General features: G+C 35.5%; 1 protein-coding gene across 6 annotated transcripts in view; it reads left to right on the top strand.

Moving 5' to 3' along the window:
* The window catches only part of EPHA7 (EPH receptor A7), a 154,162-nt gene that overhangs the window by 101,388 nt on the left and 31,627 nt on the right, over positions 1-21,147 (top strand). For all 6 annotated transcript variants that reach the window (XM_084890100.1, XM_084890099.1, XM_084890098.1 and 3 more), the window contains exon 6: positions 20,299-20,423. In XM_084890100.1, coding sequence (XP_084746226.1) covers positions 20,299-20,423 — 125 coding nt within the window. The remainder of the gene's footprint in view (positions 1-20,298; positions 20,424-21,147) is intronic.

Raw genomic sequence — 21,147 nt, 5'->3', positions numbered from 1 at the left:
TACTTATTATAGATTTAGAATTTTATATTTTATAATTTGTGCCCTAGTTATAATTATTTTTTTATTTTTTTATTGGTTCTTCTAATGTATTTTCTTTTCCAACTATAAATTTTGGTCTCTTTGTGTTGAGCTTTGTTAAAAAATAATTTTTTTGGAATTCACATTGAATGGTGATTTTTATTGAATTTATGGATTAATATAAATAAAATAGATATCTGTCTAACATGGAGTTTTCTCAGAACATATTCTATTCCTTTATTTAATTACATATGTAACTGTAGCTGAGTAAAGAATTATTATTTTAATCAACAAGTCCTGTTGATTTCTTAGGTTTATTCCTCAGTGATTATTCTTAGTTTTATGTTTGAAGGAAAATAAAATAGCTGTTTGAGTTTCAGAGCTGCAAGACAGAGTCTATAGTAAGAAAGCTGGCTTTCCATTTCATAAAATTTATAAATATGTGCTGTATTTTAAAGATTATAAAATACTGCGTTATGAATAATTGATTATGTGCTCTTAGCCAATTTACTCCACTGATAATTTCTTGAAAGTGCCTCACTCCATGCCCAATAGGCCAGCTCTGTTATAGAAAGCACCTGTAAGTGACAATGTTCTTGGTTTCTGTCCTTTGTAGTTCTAATTTTTGGATCATAAAAGTGGTGTCTATGGCTGCTCAGTTAGTAGCCATTTGACATGCTGGGAAACCACTGACCATAATCTCAGAAAAGCTGAGTTCTGATCCACTCTCCTACTAAGTTACCATTCGCCTTTGACAAGTTGCTTCACTTTTTGGAGTCTCTGTGTCCTCAGCTACGAAATTCAAGGTATCTAATTGAAAAATATATTCTAATGTGTTGACTCTGCGCACACTGTGAGCCTACTAGTGTAGGTGTTGGCTGGATGTGTGGCAGTGAGGGAGTCAAAATCACTGTCCTATGGAAATTAAATTCTAGTGCACCAAAAACCATTCTGGCTGAAACTGGTTTGGCTCAGTGGATAGAGCATTGGTCTGCGGACTGAGAGGTCCCGGGTTTGATTCTGGTCAAGGGCATGTACCTTGGTTGAGAGCACATCCCCAGTGGGGGTTGTGCAGGAGGCAGCTGGTCGATAACTCCCTCATAGACATTTCTGACTCTCTATCCCTCTCTCTTCTTCTCTGTGAAAAATCAATAAAATATATATATAAAAAAAAAAAACACATTCTGATTCTAACATTCTCTGCCTGTATTACAAATAGTGATGAAGCCTGGGAGAGGACTAAGCCTTACTTTGTAATCAAGAAAGTTTTATAAAGCCTTTAAAAAAAAAAAAAAAAAAACTATACTCAATCAATCTTAATTTATATCCCTGTTCAAGATACCCTGAAGTCAGAGCTTTTCTTCACCTGAGAGTTTTATCCCGATGATGTCAACATAAAGATCCCAATAGGACAAAAACAAAGGAGCTTCTTGTTGAAAAGCATTCTCCCGATCTACCGAACACCTTCTGGAAAGAGAATCTGTGAAATGACACGTACCTAAAGCTAAAGCCTGTTTAGTTGAAGGCTAATTTTGTTCCCTCCCAAACTAAGGCAATTCCAACTCAAGTCAATTGGGAATTACATTTAACATACCCTAGTGGAGATAAGGCCCAATCGGGTATTTTTGACGAAGACATATGCTGAAGTAGCTTCAAAAGCATTCTGCAGCTTAAAAACCCTAGTAACTTAAAAAGCATTGAGCTCAAGCCTTTGTGTCATATTTTTGTGCAGGCTTGGAGATACGGTTTACAGGGACCTCAATTACTGAGTTCTTGTTTTTAGTAAATAGCTGCCCTTCAGGTCACTAAGTGCTACTGCTGACAAGATTGTATATGGGAAAGCTTTTATTTTAATAACTAGGGGCAACTTGCACTTATAAGAACCTCCCATTTCTCAAAACCCTTCTTTGGTTTGGCATGGCTACACAGGATTGCAGTCACGTCTGGAATAGTGGACCTACGCTAGTTATTAACACAGGACTAAATGGGCATCAAAAGAGAGGAGACTTTTGACTAGAGAAGAGCACAAAATGTGGCTTGGCGTCTTTATGGCCATATTGGACAAAGTGAACTTTGGTTAAAAAACTTTTTCTTAAGATTCATATGTAATAACCTGCAAATGATTAGGCCCACTTTCCATAGCAAGAAAATTAATTAAACCTAGTTTATGTTCTTAGTGTTATAGATTTAGTCACGTAAGGAAAGGTAACTTGTTTTAACCTGTTTCCTATATATAACGTTAAAATTCCTTCTCCAAGGACTGTCTGACAATTAATTATAAAGGGTATTTTCCTCCGTGTGCAGCATTCAGTTGTTGGAAAGTAAGAGTGGCCAATTTGAAAGCATGGTTTTTAAGATGCAATTGGCTATTGTAGAAGCAAATAGATAGAAATTTACAAGGGACCACATGCTTTGCAAGATTTTATATTTAAAAAAAAAACAAAACATTTTCAGATGATACAAAGACCTAAAAATATTGAAAGGTTGACAATATTCATTGCTTCACTATATATATACTATCTATGTACTATATATAGTATATATCCTATATATGTACTATACTATAGTATGATATATATATATATATCAAGTTTCTCAAATCAAATTTCCAATGTGTGTAAAACTTAATCAGTTAATCAAATTTCTGAATTGCATGAAAAAAGGAAAATGGATGGGGATAGCTAAAACAGTTTTGAAGAAAAATGTGCAGAGATGCATTATAAAGCTATGGAATTAAAAATGTGCTCTCAGGAAAAACAGATAAGTAGTCCAAGAAAACAGAACAAATATCTTCAAACATATATATAGAAATATGATATATAGCTGAGGTGATATAATTCAATAAATAAAAAGTACTATAACACCATTTATTGTACAGCACACAATCAATTTAATAGAGTAAAGACAATTGTGAAGAGAAAAATATAACTTAAACAATTTTGAAGAAAATAGAGAGGGCTCTCTTAATGACCTCTGATTAGAGTAGAAATTTTCAGGAAACCCAGTCTTAAAGAGAAAATTGGTAAAATTGACTATAAAAGTGAAAATAGAAACCTCACAGTGGGAGGAAATGATATGTTTACAGGAATAGTGCCCAGTATTTATTTTTTTTATTAAAAAAATTACAAAATACTAAAAAAGAAAAACATCCTACAAAATATATGAAATTGATGAAATAGGAATGGTCAGCAAAATTAGGGAAGTATAAAAATAAATAGCAACAAAAGACAATTTGACACATAATAAAATGTTAATTAAAAATACAATATATCAAGTGTTGTTTAGAACACAGAAAATGGAAAATTGCACTAGACATTTATAAAACTGATTATTTACCAAACTGAAAATTCTCTTACCAGTGCAATTCTAGACACATACATTTAAATGATTTACTATATCATTATCTGCAATCAGTTCATTAAAATAAAAATGAAAACTAACTTAAATATCTACTAGGAAATAATGGCTTTTGGACAATGTGTATTGAATATTTAAGATTTTAGAGAAATTTCTTAGCCAGATTTTGTCCAAAGTGTCCCCCTCCCAAATAAAAAAAAAAAAAAATTATCACATTTTATAGGATTTGAAAGATTTTTTCAGGAAAAAAATAAGTTAATTTGAAACATTTAAATGTTAAACTTTGAGAAGATGGCCATGAAATGAGCCAGTCTAGTTTTAATAAAATGTGTACAAGCAAAGCAACAGTATTGACTGAATTATACTTTCTATAGACCTCCAGAAACTGACTTATTATCACACGGTATGTGAGGACTCTATCTATTAACATATGCATTGAAAAAGTTAGGTGTAAACTAAGGTTATAAAATTAATAATTAAATGAGGTACATAAGCTTTTGAGAGCTGGTAAACTGCAATTAATATAATCATAGACTTCTATGATGATATATATTTGTATAGTCTTTAAAACAAGGCAACATTAACTACAAGTTTTCAGCACCATAGTCATATGATTGAAAACATTCCTATAATAATAAGGTTCAAACTAGTTACACATTAAAAATGTGAATTTATCCAACAAATATTCTTCAGTTTTGGTATACTGGTAGTTATATATAAATCAACTTTCAGATCCATCTGGATGGAGTTTATTTCCATAACCATTATTGCCATTGGATTTAAAGTCAGCCTACCTTGGCACCTTGTCCCTGATGAACTCTCCATTTAAGGAATCAGGAAAATCCTTATTTTTACGTGAAAGAAATTACTTTAGTATATTCCATTCAGAGTCCAGACTTAAAACCCCGGCTACATTGTCATCCCCACATTCAAAAATCATAGTGTATTAAGACTTTTTGCACAGCTAATATCCTTGAGGTTGACATCTTCTTGTGAGTGAGTAGATAGCAGCAAGAAATTCAATTACAGCAAGCCGGCTCTGTCATTGCACCTGTCTGCTTGCTCAGGAAATGATTTGTAAATTGGGCTTTATCCTTCCTGTCCCATAAATCTCCTGTCCATAATTGACACTTGTCATCAGAGATGAATAGTGGGAGAAAAAAAAAAAAAGAAAGTAAATGAGTGGCCCACCTGGGAAAATGATGTCTTGTTGTCTTTGGAAGTCGCTTACAAACAGCAGCATCTATGGGCCAGAGCTTTCATCCATAAGTAAGTGGCAAACATTTTGCTACTAACAACATGTGATGCCTGAGCTGAATCGCAACAAAGACAGTGGAATAATAATTAATACAGAATGTGTTTTGCAGAGAATATAACATGCCTCCCAAGGTAATGGGAGCTTTTGTTTACTGTGTGTGATGCTTGCTTATTGCTGCTGCATATTGTAAGTATCAGGTGGTGTCTGACCTGTCAAAAGGCATTCAGGAAGCAAGCATTTTGGCTGCCTTGGGAGTTGATGTTGTCACTTGTTACACAACTCGACATCGGTTCAAAGTTGTTTGATACCGGTGTCAACAGATTGATCTAAAAGACACAGAAGAAAGACAGTTGCTTTCTCTCATATGTCAAAGAAAGAAAAGAGGGGTTTCATGAAGATGATCATGGGAGCGAGCTCTAACTGTAAACACATGACAGATAAACCTGCATATCTAATTTTCCTACATGGCTCATTTAATTTTACATTTCTTTCTGAAGCTTATTTTATATTATGGGACACTCAGATTTAAAAAATATATATATATCAGGACGTATTAATAATCTCCTAATACTAAAATACCTGTGTTCAAATAATGTTTTTTTTTAAATTATTACCAGCATTTTTATCATTTTAAACAAAACTTATAAACACAAGTGAAAATAAGTTTAAGTAACAGAAGACTTTACAAACTTAATTATTAATAACAAAAAATAAGATGCATCAAAAAAAAGTATGGCTTTGCATAGCCTTTTTCACACAGATTTTTTAATAATTTAATTCTTAAATGTACCTGATTTTATCAATATATTTTTTTTAAATCTTCAACTTATTAGGGGGGAAAAGGAATTTACTCTTTTTGAATTTTGCAAAATCCAGTATTATTTATTTCATCTATATGATTCACAAATATATGCCAAATTAACAGGATAACATCACTCTCTTTACTTGCACAGATCAGCACTATAAAAAAGGTTATATGTCCTATAAAATTAGACCACAGATTAGGAATGGAGCATTGACAGGGACATAGATGTAACCTGAATATCTCTTTACTAGTTGCTGATTCTCTCTCCTGTGGTTTAATGGGTTGTTTGCCTATCTACCTAATGTTTACAGAAGTTGTAAGCAACCTGTTGTTTTTATACTGCAAAACGAAAGTTTGCCTATGGAAATTGAGTTGCTTCTCTGTAGGTTATTGTTAGTATAAAATAGATTATTTATTTATGCCTACTGTAGTGTGCTGGGCTTTTAAACACAATGGGGAATTTTGTGAATATTGATCTAAAGCAATAGGTATTTATAGCTTAGTACCCTGGTATCCCATAACCTTTTATCAGAGTCAGCTTTGTCATTTAGTAATTTAATAACAAAGAATAACCTTTCAAATACAAGTAGACTATTGCAATTTTGCCTGTCTTTTAAAGAAATTAGCTTTCCAATAACTATTATATCCACTACTGTCAATCTAATGACTATCATCAGCTGGACATTGATATTTAAGATACTATAGAAATATTAACAATATTGGGCAACATTCAAAATAGAGAAGTGAATATTGTTATATTCACATGTAAAATTTGTTTTAAAGCTTCTTTAACGTGATGCATTGCTTACCCAGATATTAAAAAACAAACAAACAAACAAACAAACACCACTTTCAGTTTGCTCCACAAAACAAGTGTGAAGTGCCTGCTTTGTGTTTGGTACTGTGCAGTGTCCGGGAATGTAATCATGAACAAATGTAGTTTTTACTCCAGGGAAGCTTGTATTTTAGTAGAGCAGAAGTGGTGTAAATAGGTAGTTACCCTAGTTAAATTGAAGTATATACCAAGTATGGAGAAGCAGAGTCTTTGGTTTTCTTGAAGTTGTGAGCAGAAGTTTGCCAACAGACTAGGGTGTAAGGATTTCCATGGAGAAGAAACTGGGCAGCCGTACCATGAAGTCATGAAATGTAATGTACAATCCTTGCATGTAGAAATAAGAAGGAAATTATAGGTGATGGTGCTGGAAAAGAAAACAGGAGCCAACCATGACAAACCTGTATGCTGTGCTAATATTATGACAGTTACCCTTTATTTTATACTTAGCCCCCCCATTTTTTCTCATTGAGTGCTTTCATCAGTCCCTTAAAACTTGATAATAGTATCTCCATTTAAGAGAAGAGAAAACTGAGGCACACAATGAAATAATGAAAAGTAAAATTCACACATCACAAGGTAACCAATTCTATGATTTTAGCTTATCTATATAGTAGTAGCTTTGTGCACTGATACGTACACCAATAGCTTGTCAGTAGCTTGCTGCTGCTCTCCAGTAGCTCTCTGCCCATTGCCCTGCCCGCCTGTAACTCCCCACGCCCACTTCTCCCTTGCCTCCCTTTATAGCTTGCTGCCTGCTCCTTCCTGTAGCTCTCCACCACCTGCTTGTAACTCACTGCCCCACCCTCCTGTTGATCCGTGATCCAGACATTACACAGTTGGTCATTATGCTTCATGGCATAACGACCATTTGCATATTACATCTTATTATATAGGATATAAAGAGCCAGGGTCCATAATGTCCAAAATGACTGAAGGGACAATCAAAAGCAAGGCTGCATGTGCAGCAGACTCGGATGGGCAGGGACTGGCGAGTGGGCTGAATTGCTGACCTGAGAGAGAGAGAGAAAGAGAGAGAGAGAGAAGGAGGCGTGACTCCTGACAAGGCCCAGAGAGAGAAGCAGGGTCTGATCCACAGCCTCCATGGCAGCTCTGCTGATCAGCTCTTGTCTCCCTCTCTCTCCGGGCCTCTCTCGGATAGATCAGCAGTTCAGCCCACTCACCAGCAGCTGCTGATCAGCCCCATCTCTCTGATCAGTTCCAGATTAGCCCTGCCTCTCTGATCAGGTCCAGAGATATGCCCATAGATGCTGACTGGCATAGAAACCTGCCAATCAGAAAGTAATCTGGGTAAACTGTGAAGGCAGAACCTAAGGTGGGGGCTAAGGAAGGGCAACAGCTGTTTGGTGTAAGGTATAAGAAAGCGGTTCAATTTTTTAATGACCTTTTTAGCAGTATGGTGCATATGGCTGGCTATCAGTCCCGATATAGGGATTATGTATTTTTGTCTACCAAGAGCATCTCCTCCTGCTGAAAAAGGCTTCCCTGCTCCCCTTTTAAGCAATCATATCCTATATAATCTATCTATACTACTAAAAGGGTAATATGCTAATTAGACCAGGTTGACCAGCCGTCTTCTGGACATCTGACTTCCTTCCAGAAAAAGCCATGGTGGTAGGGGCTGAGGCAAAGGCAGTTAGGGGAGATCAAGCTAGCTGGGGAGGGCAGTTGGGAGTGAGATTGAGACAGCAAAGGAGGTCAGTTAGGGGCAATCAGGCAAGCAGAGGCAGTTAGGATTGATCAGGCCAGCAGGAAAGAGCAGTTAGGGGCAAGATCAGTCTGGTAGGGCAGGACAGTTGGGCGTGAGATCAGGCTAGCAGAAGACGGCTTTTGGGGGGTGAGATAAGGCTGGCAGAGAGGGATGCCCAAGTGCAGGGGATTGGACCCAAACCAGCAGCCGGACATCTCCCAAAGGGTTCCTGACTGGAGAGGGTGCAGGCTGGGCTAAAGGAACCCATCCCCTCATGCACAAATTTTGTGCACCAAACCACTAGTGTCTAATAACAGCTGGGAATGACTCTTTTCTATATGCCTTTAAAGCCTGTATCATTAGCAATACATTTTCTTTCTGTTTATTATAATTACTCTTAGACATATACAAACAATACCTAATCTATAGGTAGTCACGGTGATGGTTGAATTCAAGCATGGAAAATCAAATTTAACTTAGACTGATCTGAAAATACTTTTCCTTCTAACTCTGGGATATAATTGAGTTGCATTTTCAGTGTGCACGTGTGTGTGTGTGTGTGTGTGTGTGTGTGTGTGTGTGTGTCCCAAGTGGCCAAGTGTCCTTTTGTATGTTTTATTTAAGGATTAATGTATAATTTTCCAAATGGTTCATTGGGAAGTAGCTAACATAATCTGGTAATCTGACACCAGGAAATTATTGCCTGTCTGTTATTTAGTAGATTCCATTTGAATTGATGACTGAACCAGGTCATAATCAGTACCCTTGTATTCCCAATTACTATGAGTCAATAGGTAGACAGCAAGGAAGTCTGATAGGAAAAAAAGTATTCATTTGGAGGAGAGGATCTGCCTGGACCAATGAGTACGGGGTTCCTAGAACACATTAAGCCTGAAACATCCCTGGAGGTAAAAATAACCAACCTGAAGCTGTCCTAATTTGAGTACATCATGAGAAGGTAGGGTTCTTTGGAAAAGACAGTTATGCTGGGAAAAATAGAAGGCAGCAGGAGAAGGGAAAGAGCAAAAATGAGATGTATTGTCTCTGTAAAGAAGCCATAGGTGTGAGTCTGTAGGAGCTGAGCAGGGCTGTTGAGGACTGAGCATTGTGCACATCACTTAGTCTTCAGGAGTGACACTTGATTCAGTGGCACATCATAATAACTGTTATTTAGTGATTAAGTAGTAATTTATTGTGCAGCTTCAATACTTTAGCGTGTGGTTAGATGCTTAATAATAATTATTTCTTGGCTTTGACTTAAAAACAAAACTGTAGCACTAGAACTTGGTTAAATTCAAAAGTTTTTATTTTAAAATAATATAAAAGTCTTTCATTCAAAATATATCCTATATAATAAAAGGCTAATATGTAAATCAACTGAACTGCTGAAAGACCCATGGAATTGCCAGTTGCTATTATCTCTACTGACCACCAGGGAGCAGATGATCAAAGCAGGAACTGTCCCCAGCCCGCAGGCCAGACAGGGGATCCCTGATTGCCCCACCAGTCACCCCACAGATCAGCCCTGATCACCACCCAGGCCTAGGGACCCTACCTGTGCACAAATTTTGTGCAACAGGCCTCTTGTTTTTAATAAATACAAACCATATGGAATGTGCCTGTGTACATAGCACAAAATATGTTGCACAATTGTTTTTGTTTGACATCCAAGACAACCTAGGACATAAATGAGAGGTGTATTCAGAAATATGATGCAGTCTTATAAAGAAGTATACCATTGGACAAAATTTATTACTGGACAAAACAGAAAATGTCCTAATTTTTCACAGCAATCGAGCATTTGTCAGTCAGTGAATTGCAAATGTTGAGTGAGCATCAGCAGGGTAATATTTGCAACATAGACAATTGGGATATATTTCAATGCTGTATTTGTTTCTTGCATTTGTATGTTTTGTTTTGTTTTGTTTTATGCTAATAAGGAATCAAATTTGTAATAACTGGGAAGTAGAATTACCTTTCATAAATCATTCATGCAACTTTCTGCCAGGCCTTAAACTGAAAATTCCAGGACACGAGCATCCTAGAAAGCCTTGCCATTGCACTGAGTGAGATAAGATTATTATGTGAATCTGTAATGGAAGGTACTCATCACCTGCATTGCTTCATTGTCAGGGGACTAAAGCTGCTTTTGAGCCTTGGTTGTAGTTTGTGGCTAGTCTACTGATTTAAGGCAAAGAGATCTAAAACAAAATACTTCACCTAAAACTAAAAATAAGATGGTGTGGGGGATAAGAAATATATTTTTCAATTTTAGAGTAAAGGTTTAGATTTGCCTTTTATCAGAATTTTATAATAAAATTCAACTATGGTGGCAATAGTTCCTCAAAATTAGACTTGGCAAATTGATTCACAGAATTGAAGAAACATTTGATGCTTCTCGTGTGTGTCGGCTTTTGTTACAATAGAGAGCTGAAGAGTTACTAATTCCATACCTTTATTTAATATGGAGTTTATTTTTAGTGAATATAGCCAGTAACATTTCTGAGACTGTCCTATATAAATGAGAAATATCATTGAGAAATATACAAATCATTTTTTTTTTCACAATAAGGCTGTGGATAGAGGTCATGTTCGATTTTGGTAACAAATAATGTCCCTACTATTTATCAGTTTCCAAGCTTTTATGTATACACTTACTTCTGGTTTACTAAATAAATAACAGCTCTTAATTATCTAAAATTTTCCTCTAGGAAGCAAATTTGTTTTTAGTTCTAGGTTAATTATTCTCTCAAATTAAAGTGCTAAAATACCTCATAGAAATTTGTAAAGATGTATATATACCTTAAGATCAGTCTTCAATTTTTTTGACTACTGATTGCTATGTATATCGCATTTCTTTAGGGAGAAGTCTCATAAAATCCCAAACAATTAAAACACAAACTAGTAATACCATTCTAGGTTAGGATGATACCTTTAAAGTCAGCAATTTTTGGTAATTTTCCCTATATCATTAAGATAAATTTTGATACTAATGAGTTCAAACTATTCAAATGGTTTTTAAACTATGGCTGGAGACTATTTAGAAATAAACTCGAAACTCCATATGGTAAGAGGAGTGAAGGGGGAGGAGACAAGCCATGTATCTGGCTAATAGACATGAGAATTGTAGAGGATTTGGGAAGATCTTAATTAATGTATTGAAACATCTATATTCAATATAATAAACACATTTTATTCATTGTTTTGTGTGTGTTTTGTTTTTGTTTTTTGTTTGTTTGTTTGTTTGGCTTAGTTACTAGTATTAAAACAGAACTGTTTTTTATTCCTTTTCTTACAAATCTACAATATTTTAATAATATGCTAGGTCAGATACATATCTGTGGACTAACCTGAAAATCTAAGTGCTATTCATGATATTGTTTCTCTGAGGAATGAAGTCCAGTTATAAACAAGGCAAGAAAGGCTCCTGCCACCTCCCTTGTGCTGGCTGAGCACAGCGCCCCCTGCGGAAGCGCACTTACCACAGGGGGCAGCTCCTGCAGTGAGCGTCTGCCCCTGGTGGTCAGTGTGCATCATAGCGACCGGTCATTCCACCATTAGGGTCCATTTGCATGCTACCTTTTTATTATATAGGATTATTATATAGAATTGGTAACTCTTGTTACCTATATCTGTTCATTGTAACTCAAGATTTTCTCAGCGCATAGAAGTGATTCCGTAGTTTTATGTGTTGATTTTTAAAGATCATAGAAAGTTAAACTGAATGCCTAACCTGCTGTGAAGAAAAAAAAGTGACTTCTAAGTTATGGGCCACGGTAGTGAACTTCATTTTCTCTTGGTGCTAAAATATGTTTTAGCAAATTAATGTCATGTGTTTATATTTAGGGAGAGGAACTAATGAGTGTTCTTAAGCACACCATTATCTGTGTAAATATTAATGTATATTATTACATAATATAAGAATAATTTATGTTTTTATTATATTTAATATGTAATAGTACATGAATTAAGCTTATTAATCTAAATGAAGGATTATACTCATGTACATATTGTAAGGAAATATAGTTACAGTGTATCAAGTGCAAGATAATTTATATTTTGTTTGATATAAATTAATGTAAAGAATATTCATTATAAATAATTTAGCTATGAAAATAATAAAGATATTCATAACAAACATTTGGACTAACCTAACATTTATAAAATTGTCAACTAGTATTAAAATAATTTTATGGTTAAAATACAACACAATTCTCTCTTTATTGAAAAAACATGTTCCCAAGTCAAATAAAATATACACAATTAAAACTTATTCTGATTACATGTAAGGAAGGTTTGGGTCATAAACAAATGTGTGTGTGAGTGTGTGTGTGTAGGTGTGTAACATTTAATTTTTATAACTAAAATCATCTAGCTATGGGTTTTAGTTATGTAGTTGGCCTTATAAACAGCCGTGGATTCTTAGAAAATTAGAGATGGAGTGAGAGGGCCTGATAGATCAAATTTAAAAGTGTTTTAAAAGAATTATTAAAAATATTACTTTTCTCATCACCCAAAATAGAAAAGATTGCTTCATTGGTACTGCTCCGTTAACTTTATGGATTATAATATTTGAAAAGGATGTGTGCTGTCATTCCTCTTCCCACTTTGGTAGTTTTTTTGTGGTGTTTTGTTTTGCGTGTTTGTGTTTGTTTTTACAATAATAAGTTCCTTCTAAATGACTTAACATAAATTCTTACTAGTACATATAAAATACAGAGTATAAATTATAGAAATTGGTTATGTCTAAATTATATACCTTGAATAAAAATGTCAATATAATGTTTTAAAATCTAAAATTTGCCACCAATTTTTATGTAGAGTATTATTATTTTTTTAATATATTTTATTGATTTTTTACAGAGAGGAAGGGAGAGAGATAGAGAGCTAGAAACATCGATGAGAGAGAAACATCGACCAGCTGCCTCTTGCACACCCCGCAACCAATGTGCATGCCCTTGCCCGGAATTGAACCTGGGACCTTTCAGTCCGCAGACCGATGCTCTACCACTGAGCCAAACCGGCTTCGGCTTTATGTAGAGTATTAGAATCCCACCTTGAAATAACAATTTATGTTTATGCCAAAGTTTCAAAAGGACTGTTCTGAAACTCATGTGTAGGTCAGCTTCATATGAGGAGCATTTGAAAAATACTGATGCCTTAATTTGATTTCAGAATCAGAGTATTCCGGAGTAAGGCCAAGGCACCAGTAAGCCTATTACAGACAAAGTCTAAGGTAATAATACATAATACTGGTGTCACAAAAAAAATGCATACACACTTTGAATTATTATAAAGTTGATGTTTATTAACATACAGTTCATTTTCAAAATTTGAAAGAATCTACTGAAATAAATCATTTCTTTTGCAATGCCTGTTTTCAAACAGATGACCATTCTGGTCCAGGCACTGTTGATATCGCGAAGCAATGCAATCACAAACATCAAGAGTAATTTTGTTTGGTGTTTGTTAATCCATCAACTGTTGGCATTTTTATACCACAAACTTTATCTTTTATGTATTCCCGTAAAAAAAGGCTAGGGGCACTTAGGATAATTTTTTTTTTTTAATTTAAAGCTTAGTCTGGCTTCACTCACTATTTCAAATCAGTTAAACCGGAAAAGGAATGAAAATGAGATGAGTTGTCAGCTGTTAAAATGGAAATGAAATGTGTTTTAATAAACACTGCCCTTAAAATTACTCAGTGTGTGTATACATTCTAGGGGCCACCCTGTATATTTTCTAAGTTCCTACCAAGTGTCAGGAATGGTTTTAAGTGTTTAACATGTATTTATATATTAAATTTCTAGAATAGTTTTATTCATGAAGTATCCAGTCTGATTATAGCTACATTGAATTTTAAATCTGAGAAAACTGAGGTACATGGATGTCCCGTTCCTTGTTTAAGGTCATCCAATCTGCAAACAGGCAGGTGCAGAGCTGGGGCCACGCTCTTCAGTCCTACCCTCCCATACTTCTCTAAATGGCCTGCCTTCAAGGAGCATCAGGATAACTGAGGAGATAAACAGCTATAAAATAATTAAATGCTATATTGTGTAGTGCTGTCAGCAAAGAAAATATGTTTCTAGAAAAAAATCTATATTAAATGAAAATCCCAATAAGATATCACCTCACACCTGTCAGAATGGCTCTCGTCAATAAATCAACAAACAGTAAGTGTTGGGGAGGATGTGGAGAAAAGGGAACACTAGTGCACTGCTCTGGGGGAGGAGGGGCGGGGGGCGGCGTAGATTGATACAATCGCTATGGAAAACAGTGTAGAAGTTTTTTAAAAATTAAAAATAGAATTGCCTTTTACTCAGTGATTCTATTTCTGGGTATTTATCCAAAGAAACACAAAACATTAATTCAAATGAATATATGCACTCCACTGTTCATTGCTATGTTATTTACAATAGACCTCTAAAGCATGTTAGTGTAACAGTGAAGGGTACTGAGCTTAATGCTAGACTCTGTTTAAAAGACATTGCTACTGAACATGATAGTATATGATAAGTAATTTGAACCAGAAAAAAAAAAAATTTCAAGGAGTCTACAAAGAAGCAGCAACAATAAAGTGTTTGCGGAGATAGGTGTGCTTCTGATCTACATTTCTATCTCCTTATAGGCCAACAATGTGTGCCTACGCTTTACAAAACATTACTTTATTTTATTTACATTGAAAGTTACAATTACATTCTAATCCTATGAAAAGACAAATGCACCAGGATTTACAAATTAACCCCTCATCAATTAGAATTCTAGTCAGTACTTAAACTGAGATTAGCAATGGGCTCCATGTGTGTTTAGAACCAGCTGAGAGCTACACAGCTTCCCTCACAATCCTCGCCTCTTTGTCCTTAAAGCATTTTACCTAGAGATTCTGCCAGGAAGTGCCAGCTCCTATAGTAATTCATTAAATAATCATCTGATCATAACAGAGAAAACTTTACTCTCAGAAAGATGTATTGTCTGACCATGGTGTAACTATTGCTTTCAAGAGCAAGGTTGTTCTTAATCAAATAGTAGAACACTGACTTTCCTAGTTCCTGTTGTTTTACTATCTTACTGAAAATGTATTGGCTTCATTAAATTCAGATCTTAGTTTTACTCATATTCAAGTTGTCTTTTCAGTTATTGTGCTTCAGTATATTTAGAAATTCATTCTGTGATATATCTTATTATAATTGTGTATTTTACATTTTGAATAAAAATTATCCTAATTGGTATGTTAGATAGCAATGCAAATAACATTAAGTTTTACAAAAAGACACATTCATTTTATACTGATTTTTTTCTCAACTATGTATTTCAAATGAGATTTTATGTGTGCGTTTTTGTTTTTTTTTTAGCTACAAGTCATGCTTCTTTCCTACCAAAAATAATTTGATAGACATCTATCACAAATTGATTGCTTCTAATTGCTGTGGGCTCAATTGCCCTTGTGCTTCTTTTGTTAGGTAAATTTTATATTTATTGCTCATCATATTACTACTAACCCCTTTGTTTAGTCAGGAAATTAAAGTTCAGTGAAATCACATGTTAGAATTTTTTTTACATGTTCCTACATACCCCCAAAATGGAATTGATATGGTACATGATACTCAACTCTGTGCTATGGCCTCGTGTTTGTTATTGAAATAAATTGATATGTGTTTTTATATGTGCTTTTTCTGTAGTGCAAAAATGAAACACCTGTGGGGAAGAGTAAGGAAGCTAAAAGTTGTGTGTTAAAAATACTAAGCTGCTAATAATACACATATTTATTATTTCAAAGGGTTGCTAAAAATGAATTCCCTACTGTGCAGCGACAAAAGCATTCAGCAAGGACTATTATTCTGTTACTGTCAGATTTGCATTTGACTGTTCTAAAGATTTGTTCATTTTCACTTTTTTGTATTTATTTAATGGAAACCTAACAAATGTCAATAGATTTAACAGCTTGAAATGCATGGCAGAAGGTCATTCCATGCTTGTTGACCCATCTTACCTCATTGTATTCTTTAGAAATACAAATATTATGTTTTCACTCACCATTCTTTGTTGAAATTCAATGAGAGCATTTAAGTGAAGTAACAATGACAACTAGTATAAATTGCTTTTTAAATCCTTCATGAAATTCACTAAAGTTCTACCACAAAGAATGTTTTTTTTTAAATATACACTGAAGATCTCTTTCCTATAAGACATTGTGCTTTTGAGTGCTAATGAAGATCAAAATTTCTTGACTGCATGTTATTGCAACATGAAGTTTGACATACCTCATGATCAAACTATCCTATCACTAACCTTTTTTTCATAGACTTCATAAACAAATCAGTAAGTCTATAGATATTTTGCTTTACTACCTATACGAATTGGTTTTCTAATGCTTCCATAAAAATTACTACAAAAACTTGTAAACAACACCTGTTTATTATCTCCCAGTTCCGTGGGTCAGGGATCTGGGCACTGTGGGCCTCTGTGCCGGATGCTCTGTTGACAGCCTCACTGGATGGGGTTAGTATTAGCTTGTCCAGGCTCTTACCCGGAGATTGGTTGCCAGAATCCAGGGCCTTTGCACTTGTAGAATCTCGGCCTCAGTTTCTCTGCCTCTGTCAGCCAGGACCAGTCTTTGACCCTAAAGGCTTTCCCCCTATCTTCTCCTGTTTCCCTTATGTTAACCCTCCCCTGCTTCACACCTCCCAGGTTTCTCCCTCAGCAGCACCCCTCTGATGCTGGTTGGAGAAATGTCTCTGCTCTCCACGCTGATGTGATTAGATTGGGCCCACGGGGGTAAATCCGGGATAATAACTGCATTGTAAGATCTATAACCTTTGTTACATCTGCAATGCCCAGTTTGCCATATACTGTTGCACATTCACATATTCCAGAGATTAGACTATGGATATATTTGTATATCCTCCTATACTATGTTTTAATATTGTATTTCTCCCTACTTTGTGCAAGGAAATTTTCCCATGCATGAAGGCAAACTTAACCTTTGGGGTGGGGGTGGGGCAGCCGGAGAGAATGGAGCCTTGATAAATATATTTCATCTTAAAATGTAAATGTGTCTTTTGTATTTGGATTTTAATTATAAATTGATTAAGATCAAAAGTCATGCATGAATGCTTGAAGTGCAAAATCTGTAAATTGTTGATTGGTTCAGGTCTTTTCATAAACCTGACATTCTCACTGATTATTTTTTTAATTCAAAGGCTCTCACTAACAAACGCAGTCTACAAATTACCTTCCACCTGTTATTAGGCTTCTGCATTCCTGTTGCATCAACTTTATCAACCTTGTTTGCATACTGTTGAAATTTGCCCCTTTGAGCCATGGAACCCATCTTCTGAATTTCCTAAGGCCATCTTTCACTGTCAATTGTACAGACTCCAGATATGTCTCAATAAGTTGTGAAGATTTTAAGGGCAAAAAATGTTCCATCTGTTTTTTCAGTTAAAATTAATTTTTGTATATGCATATATCAAGAAATTTAGGTGAGAAATTAATCTGTTAATCATTTGTTAAAAACTCTACTTAAAAAACCATGTTTAAAAACTCCTCTATATGAAGTATTTTTTTTCTACTTTTTCAATTTAGGGATTTTATTATTGTTGGTTACTACTTATTAACTTCAAGTCAATTCTGATTATATTTTATTTTCACTAATCATTGTGGAAATTACAATTTAAATGTCATAGCACCTATTTGGTTGTTAACTATGTATAAAATTTAATTATGTACATTTTCTTTTCAAAATGAACTTCAGATTGTGGTAAATTGAATATTTTGGTTTAAGTGTGAGTATATTTTTAGGGAAATTGTAACTATGTGATTAATTTAATAGATCATATATATATTCACCATAGAAAGCATTGAGTTTTAAGATTATGCAACTTCAATTTTACTTGTACACATACATTTATCTGAAAATAATGACCCTATTAGGATCTGACTAGCTTAGCTATATATCTTTTGGGTTGTATATCCTTAATGCCTATGATATGGAAACTCAAGGGAAAATATTATCAGCTTTCCTGTTCCAAAATATTGTATTTGAAGGACATAAGACAGGAAAAGATTTTTCCTTTCATGCAATTTATCTCTTCTCTAGGGCCACGTGCTAGTACTTCTGTCTCTCAAATGTGCCACAGTATCACCAAGGGATAATTAAAAAAAAAAAAAAAAAAGAGAATAGAAAATCAGGGCTATAGTCACAGATACGGCTGCTTGTACAAAAAGAAGGGTTGGGTGGGGTGAGGTGGGAGAGTAGCACACTGCACTGTCGGTGCCGACGTTTCAAAATACTGTCCGTTTGAAAAGAACTTCAAGTATTTCTCCCCCAACCCTGAATTACCATAACTTCATTGGTTTTCCAGCATGAAACAATACCATTTTAGTGTGTAACTTGCAGAAATCCAGTCTGTCTATACTTAGATCTTGCTGTGATGTATCAGAAACTAAATGAGGTAAATTTATACACCAAGTCCCTCCATCCCTTGGAAAATTCAGTGTCTTCTGCCTCCTTCACCTTAGTAATTAAGGACAGAAGCTAATCAAAATGTCTTACAGTTTGACTTAGCTGGAAATTACATTTAACAATGTGTGTTACTTGAAAGAGACCTAGAGCTTGGTACCAACGAGGTCTCGCACCGGTTTTCTGCTAACCTATTTCCAAATGGCACACACTGGGTTGTAAACCAGCAGCTTTGTAGGGTAATTAAGAGTGTCGACTATTATGGTATTCTTACCTGGGCTATGGCGTTCTATTTTTTGCTAAGTAGAATTAAAATGCAGGTTTCTCTGAATAATTTTACCTAGATTAGACAATTAGAGATCTTTTACTCAGTAGACTCTCACCTCATGCTTAGGTGGGGTTCGTTTTCCCAGCCTCTTGGACATCACAGTGAGCTGAGCTGTGCCAGGCATGCTCTGGGTAGAGAGGCAAATCACTTTAGAAACACGTGCTCCTTCCCTGCATCTAACCAGGTTTTTAAAGTGGCAAAAATAAGATTTCTTATTAGGAATTTGCTTCGTTAGGAACATCAGACACACATTGATTCTGTAAGCACGGCCTGCTGAGTACTTCAGCTGCATCCCCCGAAAGCAAAAGTTGTCCCTCGTTATGCTTTTGTTAGTCATCTGCGAGGAAATGGGAGTCATGCATCTTCCATGTCCTTCCCTCCCGACCGCCAAGCCAGAAGGGGATGAAAAAATGCTTTCTCTAGACACTGATACAAGAAAATATTAAAAAGGAGAAGAAGCAAAATAAAGCCAAGAGGATAAACATCAGAAGCTTGCTTAAACAGCGCTGGCCTCCTTATAATTGCTTTTCTGTCAGCGGGATTATTAACAAATTTGGACATCTGAAAATTAAATTAACAGCCTGAAAATATTTTACAGGATGAGATAGAGCATGATACATGGAACATAATGACCCCCCTGAAATCCAGCCAAGCCAGGGCCGCTCCTCATTTAGACAGAGGAGACAACTAGTTAATCATCACTGAGCAAATTAGACAGAGCAAATTGGTTTGCTGCATTCCACAGTCTTAGCTACCAAGAGAGAGTATATGCCACTAATTAGAATGAAAGAGCTCTAAGCATAGTATTATCTATATAGAAAGAGAAGGCAAAATTATAGTGCGAGCTGCAGCTTTCAAAGCTGGAGGCCCAGATTCCCTAAGTATAAAGTACACGTGCAAGAGTATATATGTGTTTTCACACACATTTTGGAATACCAGCAGCTTTAGCATTTTCTTGCCCTTGACCAAAGAAAGTGTAAAAAATTTTTGGCCAAGGTTAATTGGAATTCTTTGGGAATACAGACACACACCCATGAAACATAAAAACATTTTTTTAAAAGTGGGATCACTTTCATTGAAGATTAAAGTAGCCATTCCATATATTTTTTTCTTGCACGATATTAACGTAATTTTTTTTTCTTTTATAAGCGTATTGCTGTTGCTTGCGAAATAAATATTTAGACTTCGTTTATCACTGGAGATTAACCTGAAATCATATTTTGTAGCCTTAATTAGCATTCACTTGCTTAATTGTCATCCTCAGCCCCTGCATTTCCATTTTTTTCACTAACTTGAACAATGCTATCTTCTGCTGTTTGCACTTTAATTTAAGCTCCTATTAAGGTTTATAAACGGTAATAAGGTCCTGTTTGAATATTCATTACCTCCTGAATTGTGAGCTATGAAAAGGTGCTTTCTTTTTACCTTAATGAAACTGGCACAGCACAGAGCTGATCCGTGGTGACATCTGACACGAGGCATCCAGTGCATTTTCTCACTGTTTATTGACACATCTTGTCCAAACAGCTCCCTCGCAGGTGAGCGGAGTCATGAAGGAGCGGGTGCTACAGCGGAGCGTGGAGCTTTCCTGGCAGGAGCCAGAGCATCCCAACGGAGTCATCACCGAGTACGAAATCAAGTATTACGAGAAAGTAAGTACCGGGAGCAGGAAATGCACCGCGGCACGTGTCTCCTGTCCGCCTGCCGCACTGCACACTGAAGCTGGTCCTTCTGCCAACTCTTCGGAGGTTCTTCAGAACTCTTAGTTCATTTTAGCCGGTTTCGATCATTATCTCCTGGAGACTGTGATTCATTATTGTAATTCCTGTATTATTCAACCTCTGCGACACAACTGAAAATATTCCTCTAGGAATATATTTGCTTATTCACATTTTGAAGACATGATAAATAGATGGAGCATGTTTTAGTGCCACCCAAACCACACAGCCCAGTGCATTTTTTGAAAAATGTTTTTATTTCAGGATGTCTGCTTGGACTTTGAATGATTTATTTTATGTGTGTGGTTTCAGCGATAGGATGACGGCCTAAAATTCAGTAATTTGAAAATTAAAGATATTTTGGCAATAACTTTGCAGAATTCTCTAAACTTTAGAATTGGTTGATGATAGTCTATTCTTTAAATTCCATGTGAAATTTAGTCCATCTATGTTATGCCTTTCTCTATGAAAAATTGTATGGGAAAAACCCAAGTGCTGCCTCTATATCTCCATATTTGCTATATTTTAATAAATAGTGACATGCCTGAGCATATGAGTGCATTTATTTCTGACCTATCTGGAGAGACTGGGAGCATGGTGCCCTTAGTCACAAATTGGTATGTAGGCTGGACCCCACAGAAGGACCTGGTTTGAGATA

This window comes from Pipistrellus hanaki (genome assembly GCF_964339955.1).
Source record: "Pipistrellus hanaki genome assembly, chromosome: 7".
NCBI classification, from domain to species: Eukaryota; Metazoa; Chordata; class Mammalia; order Chiroptera; family Vespertilionidae; genus Pipistrellus; species Pipistrellus hanaki.
This window is presented reverse-complemented; position numbering and strand designations above follow the sequence as displayed.